This window comes from Chrysochloris asiatica, unplaced genomic scaffold, assembly GCF_000296735.1.
Source record: "Chrysochloris asiatica unplaced genomic scaffold, ChrAsi1.0 scaffold00072, whole genome shotgun sequence".
NCBI lineage: Eukaryota > Metazoa > Chordata > Mammalia > Afrosoricida > Chrysochloridae > Chrysochloris > Chrysochloris asiatica.
In genome coordinates, this window is record NW_006408590.1 from 8,780,495 (window position 1) to 8,791,512 (window position 11,018).

The following is an 11,018-nucleotide window of genomic DNA, read 5'->3' on the forward strand; positions in this document are numbered from 1 at the left end:
TTTGAAAATGTTTTATTTTTAATAAATTTCTATGTTGTTTTCCTATACACAATAAATTTTAATGTTGTTTTAGATGAACTACTTTTGCCTCATATGAAGAAAATAGATGGCATGCTGAATGATAACCGAAAGAGGCTTCTTTTGAACCTTCATTTGGATCAGTCATTCAAGGTATGTCCTCAATAACAAAACTCAGTTGCAGTCGTGTCAACTTAGAAGGAAATTTTATGAAAGTCATTCTTAGTTTTTAAAAATTTCACTTAACTAAGTTTTGGCTTTTGTTTATTATAAGTCTATATAGTGTGTCTTTTTTTTTTTTTTTTTTTTATATAGTGTGTCTTTTTTTTTTAAGTAAATTCATAGTGTTAATTATTTGCTTTGCTCTGCTTAAATGATCTCTTTCAGACATTTATATTAGTCTAAAATTTCTTCTGTACATTAAATTTAAATTATTTCCACAAGTACAGCTTTTAAACTGCCCTATTTCAATCTTGTTTTTCTTTTAAACCTTTGTAAAAATTTCACATTTTATCTATAAAATTTGCCTTATTACAGTTTTCAAAATGCTCTTTTTTTGAGTAATTTACTCAATAACATAGGAAAGTTGATTCTTACGTACTAGTAGGAGATAGATATGTAATCCTATCTACTAATGTATTTTGGCACTATTAATTGAACAAATTGTTATTCTCAAATCAGAAAACCTGTCAAGGAAGCTAACTAGTATTTGATTATTTTCTAACTTTTATTACTAAATACATCCACATCTGAAATCATTATCTTGGGAGAAGCTTTGTATTAATGGTGACAATGTTCTGTGTTTGTGTAATTTTTCACATCTCTTATTTTATCTGGCATCACATAAAAGTAAGTATTGACTTCATTTTAATTAGGTGAAAATTGAGCTCTGAGACTGATTACAAAGTTAAACAGCATCGAGCTGTGCTCATATTAGTAATTATATACTAGAAGGGGGAAAAACAAAAAAGAGAAAATAAAGCCAGAAGCTGGTAAGAAGCTTAGTACAAAGAATATGGTCTCCTGACTCCTAGTCTAGTGTTTCCTACTTGACTATAGCCTTGAAATTGAATATTCTTTGGCAAAACACTGTTATTTCCTGTAAGCAAGGGAATATAGTTATATATTTTATAAATATTTACTGAGTCTTAAAAATTAATAGATTTGGCTAGCATTTTAGAAATGTCAAATCTACCAGTTGAAATTTAATAGATTCAGTAGACATTTAAAATTTATACAGTAGTTTATGATGAACAAATGAAAACTTGATTACAATTACTGGACCTGAAATTTTTCTTATTAAAGCAGTTGCATGTCAAACCCAAATTGCACAATATTAAAAGCTAGAATGATTTGTCCATAAATATGACATATTAAAAATAATAGATAATTAATAAAGATTTTTTATTCTTTAGATGTAGTTGCCACCATTTCCCATGATGGTCTTGGAGATTTCAGAAGTCTTTAAAAGTTACAGTGCTGTATTTTCCTCTAAAATCCTTCTACTTCAGATCATCTTTAGTATCTTGAGCTTCAGTGGAAAGATAACTTATATTTTCTTCTTTTTCTCCATTGACTTAATATTCAGAATCCATTTCTAATCTTTATATGCTATTTATTATAAAGTATATTTGAATCAAAAAAATTCAATCCTTGTTTTAAATGGAAAGTACCAGAGTATATGGTAAATTTACAAATAATCTGAGAGTAAAAGAAGCTACAAATTAATGATAACTCACTCTGATAGGAAATATAAAAATTCCTATTGTTTCTAGAAAATGAATTTAGTCCCCTTCTACATTTGTAGCTAAGAAAGATGCATGTCATCTGTTTGTTTGTTTGTTTTTTTATTTTAAAGTCCCTGTTTGTAAGGTCACAATACCAGATGCGAGAAATAATGTATGTGTTTAGTTAAAAGAGTGGTCTTGAAGGTTGGAATTGTTTGCAAAACAGTTGAGTTTATGAAGACTACCTTCAGAATCATAAATATAATGGAAGTACTTTGACCCTTTAGGGTCACAATACATGATACTAGTAGTTCAATTTAATTTTATAAAACTACATGCATTTATCTAAAGTGTCATTCGGTTATTATTGTTTGTAGCTTTTTGTGTTAGTCAAGTAGGTAAATGTATAAATAAATAGTGCCAGGGACAACAACACTAATAAGGTATGTTTGCTATGGAATGGTCAACCATTCAAGATCAAGAGGGCAACATTTACCAAATGATAAAGTTCCAAAGGGTTGAGAATAAGGAAGGAATGGAAATAAAACCCACAGGGAGGAAGTAGGATAACTTGTTACGTGGAGCAGATCACAAGCATTGAGATAATCAGTTGTACACCCAACAAATCATACACCCTGTTTTATCTACTCTGGAAACTTCTCACTTCTCAAAAAAACTTCACTCACTTCTCAATAAAAAGTTTTGTTTTTTAGTTACATAAAAATAAATAAATAATACCAATAACTTGTAAACTGGAATTGACACAACCACACTACTATCAGTAATAGTGTGTCATATTGGTCAGAAAACTCTACCTAGAAATTTATAAAATAATACATACACTGAACTCAGTTTACTGACTAAAACTTTATAATTAAAAAGTCCAGTACTATCCAAGAGTTTAGTTGTATTTGGGAGTGTGGGGGATCTGTAGGAAAAGTACTGGACTGCTAACCTCAAAGTCTGTGATTGTACCCACATCTGGAGAAAGATTTCCAGCTTTAGAAACCCTCCCACCAATCTACTCAATAGAAATTAACAACAAGGTTTGTATTCATTATCAATGTACAGAATTTGAAGGATGTTAAGCTTGATCCACACTGTTTGGACATAATAGTTTTTACTGTAGCAGAAGATAGGCTATAAACGATAATAATGGAAATAAATAATATAAGGCACTGTGATCTTATTTACTGGTTGTAAAATTTCAATACTAGTTTTTATAGCCGACCTCTGTTCTACAGAGGGAGAAAGATGAGGCTTTCTGCTCCCACAAAGATTTAAAGCCTCGGAAACCCCGTAAGAGTTGCTGAGTCGGGAAATGACTCAACGGCACTTAACAAGAACTACAATGATTTGTTGGAAGTAAAATTGATAACTCTGTAAAACTTCACTCAATTCACAATAAAATAATTTTTAAATTACATAACAGTAAATAATGCCAGTAGCTTTCTAAAGAGTGAACTGGGTGCCACATGACAACACTACTACTGTAATATCATTGTGTCATTGTGGTCAGAAAACTTGAGCTCTGGTTCACCTTCAAAAAAAGCAAGAGAAGTGGTGAAGCAAGAAAAGCATCACAGTGCTTCTCATTGTTGTCTGTTCTCATTGTCATCCAGAATGACTTCTTTCTAGTAGAGACGACTGAGCTTCAGTGTCAGCAGTGGTTTCAACTGACAGAGCTTTGTATAAACTTATATATACCTTTCTTTCCCCTGCCTATAAAGCCAGAGAGGTATTACTTAAAAGAGCTCTCAGCCTTGCTCAGGAGTCCCACAGTACGGCATACTACTGTTAATGCAGGAAAGCCCAGATTCAAGGACTCCCTGTCTTGATGGGAAGAGGTGCAAAAAATTTATGACCGTAATTAATTTATTACACTCCAACAGTACGCCCCCACATGAGTGTGTGTGTGTGTGTTTTATATGTATATATTTACTTCATATATATATGTTAGATCCAATCAGTACCGTACACATATGTATCTTTATTAATATATATCCATTTAATTTATATGCATATGTTTTTTCTTTATACATATACATGTTTGTTTTTAAACAACTTTTAATAATGAAGTTATTTAGATTTGTTTTCTTCTGATGTTAATTATTTTGTTTTGTTGTTTTGAAGAATGCTTTGGAAAGTTTTCCTGAACTGACAATAATTACTCGAGACTCTAAAGCCAAAAGTGGGGGATCTGCTATTTCTAAAATCAAAATGAATGGCAAATCTTATAATAAGAAAACTCTAAGGACTTCCAAAACAACTACTAAGACTGTACAAGTAAGTAAATATTGTTTGATATAACTCAGTTTTTCTTATTTGTTAATATAATTCTATTTAAAACATTGAAATAAGCAAATATTTTATACTGTTAAGTATGAAGTCTTTTCAGATAGGAATGAGCAGCTCTAGACTGAGGAATAGGAACTCAATCTTCTTTTTGTTTATCCCAGAGCCAACCATAGTATCTGGCATATATAGTAAGTGTGCCCATGCTTATAGATATACATTTTCAAGGTGTTTTTTTTAAATGGCTACACATCCAAAGTAGATTAGATATAGTTCCATATGTGCAAAATCATTATAATTCATTCATCTTCAAACACAAATTATTAATAGCCTTTGCACTAAACTGTTTGGAAACAATTGAATAGCTAAAGCTGTACTTGGTAGAAACATGTTCACAGACACATTTTAAAAAGTGGGTATGCCTTTGCCATCGCAGAATTATGTATAAAATTAATACAGTTATAAACCAGTGTGAGACTGGATCAATAAAGAACCATACAGACAATATATTACTGTTTGCTTTTGAAAACAAGAGATTGATTCATCCTTTAAAAACATGTTTTGAATGCCAATATTGTCAGGTATGGTTCTAAGTACTAGTGAATAACAACAGTGAGAAATAGTCAACAATCCCGGTCCTCGTGTAACTTATATTCTGGGGAGGGGAGGTATGGATATATGTAATAAATGGAAAGATAGCCAACTTTTAGTAAGGTAAAGAAAAAAGCTTACAAAACAATGTAAATAGTATAATTCCCATTACAAAAGAGAAAAACATGGGTGAACATAAAACTTGCTGTTACATAGATAAATTTTTGAAGCAAGGGATTATACAAAGCTTTTAGTATATAAATTATCTATATAGATGTTTAAAAAATTTTTTAAATAATGTGTATTAAAGAAAAAGAATAAAGATTTTTAAAATACAGTTTAGATTATTCTGAATACGCCTCTAACTCATATTAATACAAATTAACATCTACCCAAATAAGTCATTTTTATGATTGTCATTGAAACTTTTAGTTTAGAATTTTCCTAAACAATCGATGCTTCATAAAATATATCTATAAACTTTCTTCTTTTTATAGGAGTTTGCTGTAGATCCAGAGAAAATACAGTTGTATTCTTTGTATCATTCACTCCATCATTATAAATATCATGTATATCTGATATGTAAGGATGAGGTAATCTCTTTATTCTTTTTTTTTTAATGTATTTTCAGAACTTTCAGTAGACTTTTGCTATATTGTTTTTAGTACTTTAAAGAGAATTGTGAAAAGGATGTGTTTCCCATATTGTGTTAATAATGACTAGGGGATTTATCATTCTGATCCTTTTCTCTCGTGTCTTTGTTTTGTTTTGCTCAGATTGACATTGACCACATCTTGTAGGAGCTATAATTAATTGGTAGTAGTTTTCAGCTGCTGGTGGTTGCTTTCGTTGCTGCTGTTAAGCATGTGGAGGGCTCAGTTGGCAAAAAATGAATAGTGTGTGCTTTAGTTATGTAAAAAATGCAGTAATTATAGAGAAATGTCTTTGTGCCTTGACATGAAGGAATTTAATTCTAACTTTGTTGTTGTTAAGTGAGGTTGAGTCGATTCCAACTAGTAGTGACCCGGTGTAGGGTTTCTTAGGAATGGCTCGTGAGTTTGAACCACCAAACTTGGCAGTTTAAACCTACCTTGGGGCCCAGTGTTTAACATATAGCGCCACACCAGAACTCTAATTTTAGCTTTAGGTGTCATAAAGAATAGTTGCTCAAAAATTATATATGACATTAATACCACCTTTGAATAGTATATTAAGCATAATTTCCTTAGGCAGGTTAAATGGTTGTAGATAGTACTTATACTGCCTTATCTGATCAGCACTGTCAATATTTGAATTAAACAAAATTAGGTTGGTCCAAAACCATATCTGATGTGTTTGACAGCGGTGTGGAAAGATGTTCATAAATCCAGGTGTTGTCTAGCAAAGGAGAAAACAAAGGACAGGACAGTGATATAAAATACATTGAATATTTTTACAATGCTCTGAAATGCAGAACTTACTCCAAAATTTGTTATTTAGCTTTTAAGACAATTGGAAGGAACTGAGATGTTTGACCCACTTTTTCTAGTTTTTACCTCCCCAGTGGAGTCAAAGATGGAAGAATTAGTCTTTATCCAAGTATATTGGAAATAAACATTCTCCACAGAAGGGATAATTTTTAAAAATTGTGTTGCTTATAGGTGAGTTATCATTCCTCTTTTCATTTGAGGTATAGAGAGAATAAGCCCTTTTAGAATTTAAGTATGAGATGATAAATTAATGTGACAAATTTCTTTATTTTAGATTTCTTCTGTGCAAAAAAAAAATGAAGATTTAGGACAGGAAGAAATTGTTCAACTTTGTATGAAAAATGTAAAATGGGTAGAAGATCTATTTGAAAAATTTGGAGAACTTTTGAATCATGTGCAGCAGAAATGTTCTTAATGTTTCCACAAAATTCCATCTCATAGCACTAGTGAAATGGCAGAGGGGTGGTCAAAAAGAGGCTAGATCTTCAGCTGAACGTTAAGCAGTGATACACAGCTGTGCATGCTGCCATCATGGGATTTGCATCATAACCTCTGCTAATGGACAGTGGTGCTGCCAAGAAAGGGAGTCAGTCCCATCACAATTTTATCCGAATGAATGATTTTTTCTATTTAGTAAACCGTTGGGTAAATTGAGTTTTACTTTCAGAAATATTTTTTTGAAGCATGCATTAAATATAATTTTTCTTTATTGCTGAAGAGATAACACTTGATTTTTTTCCTCCCTTACTCTGGCTAAACACCAGGATGATAGAGAAGTGGCAGAAAGCATATATTTGCATTGTCTTGCCACAAGATGGAAGTATTGTACATTATGTAAACAAATCTGGTATGACGTGACATTCTGTATGAGAAGATCACCAATTTAAAATGTAAAATTCAGAAATGGCATTCTGCTTTATGGACTCGTGTTACTCTTACCATGTTCAGGGAACTGAATGTGGAATCGGTGCAATTCTATGACTGCTTTTTGTGTCAAATTATATTGTGATGAAAACAAAAACAATGACATACTATTTTTCCTTGTCTCAAAGAAAAGTATTTTCCTTTATACTGTGTTTTTTCCTTTGGAAAAAATTTCCAATTGTACATTTTATCTAATAGATGTATTTTTCATAAGGAAAATGTGGTTATAATTATGTTTGCTATAGTACACGTTTCATCATTTTAGTAAATCTAATTTAGTTATATGTTGAACTTCTATTACCTTGAAGCGTAACCATTTTTGTTGATACAGATTTGCTTCAGTGTTAATCCAGAATATGCATTCAGTACTAGAATTAGTTTAGCTTTATAAATGAGGCTGTTAGACACTGCAATAATTTTTAATTCATGAAAATAAATTTATTACAGAACTAGCACTTGATTAATTGATTTGTTGAAGTAAAAATCTAACCACTTTATACATTTTGAAGAATAAAATTGATAATTAGACTGTGTGCAGTGTTAAACATAGCTTACAACTGGAAGTGGTGGAGTTCTCTTTTTGGTGCCTTTCCAACCTTTATATACTTCTATTGTAGCTTCCTTTAGTTCACTAGTTAGCTATTCCATTAGTTTAGCTCAGACAGTGAATGTATTAGGTTCAACATGACCTTGTTTTTATTTGTTTGCCAACCAGATGCCTTATTTTTCTTTTGGGAAAAAAAAATTGTTACCGTCATTCTAAACTGTTTCCATTTATAGGATTGTAAAGAAGCTGTTAATCATACTTTTGTTTATTTTACCACCATTTAGTGCCTTAAGCCCTTATCAAGAAAGCAGTATTAACTGCTTAATACCCAAATAAGACATGTATATGTGGATATTGCTATTGTCTTGATTTTGAATTAACAGCCAACTTCTTATAACTTAAAACCTCAGTAAACTAGTAGCACAGAATTGAAGGTAACATGTGACTTCACTTAAGCGAATAAACAATGTAGCATTTGAGATGAAAAAATATTTGGATTTGAGTTAAGCTTTAGGTTTACGTACTTATTTCTGATGGTTATCTTGTTAAAAGCAATAATCCTTGATACTTGTACCTGCTATTAGACAGTAAAATACTCAATAATGGAAGTTTCTTTCAAGAGTTAAAGGTTCCATTTATGAAAGATTTTTAAAAGACTTGCGTGGGCAGATTATTTTGAAAACAGAAGTAGCCTATTAGATTCATTTTACCTGACTCATCCAAGAAATCCAGACTATCAGCAGTGGGAGCATCCTAAAATTATTTTTGCTAATGGAGAAGAGTAGGAAGCAGCCATATTTCTTTCTGATAGTACTGACTCTGGACAGAATTGGTTTCATTCACTTCCAAAGCACAGAATAAAACTACATCTTCTAATGTAGTGTTATAAGTATACGTCTTTATTACTCCCCAGTTTACTTTACTGACTCATTAGTGGTTTAAATATTTTCAAAAGCTGCCTTGCATTTAGGTAACTTGAAGTGGATGTTTAAAACTACTAGCCACATTTTCTTCATGATAAGCCCCATGAAAACAAAAATGTTTATTGTTTCCTTTAGAAAATTAACACATTTCCTTTTGGACTCAGTTGCCCTTAAACTGTTGGCAGTTGTATTCAATTTTGTAAAACAAGTGTTTTCATATTATCAGAGGCCATTTCTATGATTCTGCTACGAGAAGACGCTGTTGTTCAGTTACATTGTCTTCTCTCATTTGGTCCATATTACGTAAGACTTTAAACATCATCCTCAGACCTTAGAGAAAAGGGAGACACTTTTGACAACCATACATGAGTATTCTCTTTGTATGAAGTTAAATACCTAGCTAGTTAGAATTTACATTTCTTGCTATAAAGTTTGAAATTTATGATAAAGAAATAATTTAGGTTGTAGATAGAGTTAAAAAGGTAAAGCCCATGTTGCCACAATCCAGGAAACATTTTTAAGGTTGTTTTTTCCTACCTACACATGTAGAAAATTATTCTGTGTTGACATTCATTTCTAGTTCAGATTAGGGGAGAGAAGGGCCCTTCTTGTTCACTTTATTTGATCCTCTAATGAAGTCATAAATTTACAATGATTCTGTTATATTATCAAACAGGAAACACTGGTAAGAAGGAAAAATCTTACGTTAAAATGTTTTAGAAGTTTCTAGATTACCTTTAAATTCCTAAAACTCAAAAATGAAATTATATAGACTCCTGCATTACAACTGTTTTCAAAGCTTTCCCCAGATTTTTTAAAGTCTGATTTTACTTATAATAAACATACATCTACTCCTCACTTATCATTATCAGCTATCTCATTATCTGACATTTACAACTATAGGATAAACACATCTATTTTGTGTATTAACAGTATATGTCTGGCAGTAACGAACACCGAGGTACAACGTGAGAGTAATGCTAAAACTCTGTTGGTTAAGGTCATGTGTAAGCTTGGCTAGGACATGATTCTAATTGGTTTGACAGTTATGTAATAATCTCAACTGATGCTGATTATCTTCCATTTTCAAATAACACTGATTGTCATATAACAACCTGGCCTTTGGAAACTAACCATGTTGATAAATGAGGAGTGGTGTGTGTTTCTTTTCTTTAAAGCAGCTATATTCCAGTATATAACTTTTGAGATATATCCATAAAACCAGTATAGCAGCAGAGTTTTTGAAACAGCTTTCCCAAAAGTTGCTTCAGATATGCATGTTCTGAATTTTATTGTATTTGTAGAATACATTTTTTATATTAAATTATATCTCCATCTATTTCTCAAAAATCCAGTTCAAATAGAGTAAAATATCCCAGAATAACTGTTTCTGTGTCCGTGACACTTGGTACATACCTTCAGAAACGAACAGTACAAACTATTGGTTGTGCATTATTTTACTTGTACAACTTTTTGGCATCTATCTATCACAAATGCATGTTTTCAAAACTCACCTTTATTTATAAGTGACAATAATTGAAGTTAAGGATACAAAGAACCTTCTGCATTTGTAGTCCAGAGTTTCAAGTGGTCCATAATGCAATGTATAGAAATGTGAAAGACAATTTTGTATATTTGTTTATTACTAACTGAGATCATTAAAATGAAAACAATTTTTTAAACAAAAGATTCAAATGTCTGTTTTATTTTTATTTTTTAAGAATTATAAAACTGAAGTATATAAGCGTCATCATATCATAGATTCCTCATAAAAAGTCATTAGGTACAAATGAAATAACCTTATGATCTAGAAATTCCTCTACTTGGTATTTACCCACAAGAAATACAAGCCACAACATGAGTAGATATATGCATACCAATCTTCATAGCAGCACTATTTATAATAGCAAAAAGATGGAGACAGCCTAAATGCCCATCAATTGAAGAATGGATAAACAAACTGTGGTACATACACACAATGGAATGTGTTCTTCCTAGAAGAACAAGGAAGTTGCAAGCCCCAGCATAACATGGATGAACCTGAGGACATTATGCTGAGTGAAAGTAGTCACAAAAGGAGAAATAATGCATAGGACCATTATTGTAAAAGACTAAGAAAAAGAACCCACCCTAAAAGGGGAAGAAAAAAAAATTATATATATAATTGCTGATCACTGGGATGTATGGGATGAAAGGAGAGGAGGGAGGGAGGAAAAGATAGAGCACAGGGTAGGGAATAGACACATAATAGCTTGGGTGCTGGGGGTGTTGGGGGGAGAACAGTGAGGCAGGTTCCCATGGACTAAGTGAGACAGAGGTAAATGATGATGTATGCACAACCTTGGAACAACAGGGCTTCAGGATACAGGGATTGAGGCATGGTTGGAATGGGTAAAAGGGGAATAATGTTAAGATGCTTGGCTGTGTTTTGAATCTTGGTTTCCTTTGCCTACCATTGTGAAGTAGACACTTGAAGGGGGTAGAAAGGAATAGCCAGAAACAACACAATAGAAAGCTTGTAAGT

The 11,018-nt window shown here is 31.9% G+C and overlaps 1 protein-coding gene across 1 annotated transcript in view; it reads left to right on the forward strand.

Annotated features, from left to right (window-relative positions):
* Window positions 1-7,004, forward strand: part of QSER1 (glutamine and serine rich 1) — a 58,658-nt gene extending 51,654 nt beyond the window's left edge. Inside the window, exons 8-11 of the mRNA XM_006864871.1 lie at window positions 74-171; window positions 3,879-4,031; window positions 5,129-5,224; window positions 6,375-7,004. Coding sequence (XP_006864933.1) covers window positions 74-171; window positions 3,879-4,031; window positions 5,129-5,224; window positions 6,375-6,515 — 488 coding nt within the window. The 3' untranslated portion in view covers window positions 6,516-7,004. The remainder of the gene's footprint in view (window positions 1-73; window positions 172-3,878; window positions 4,032-5,128; window positions 5,225-6,374) is intronic.
* The last annotated feature ends 4,014 nt before the right edge of the window (window positions 7,005-11,018 follow it).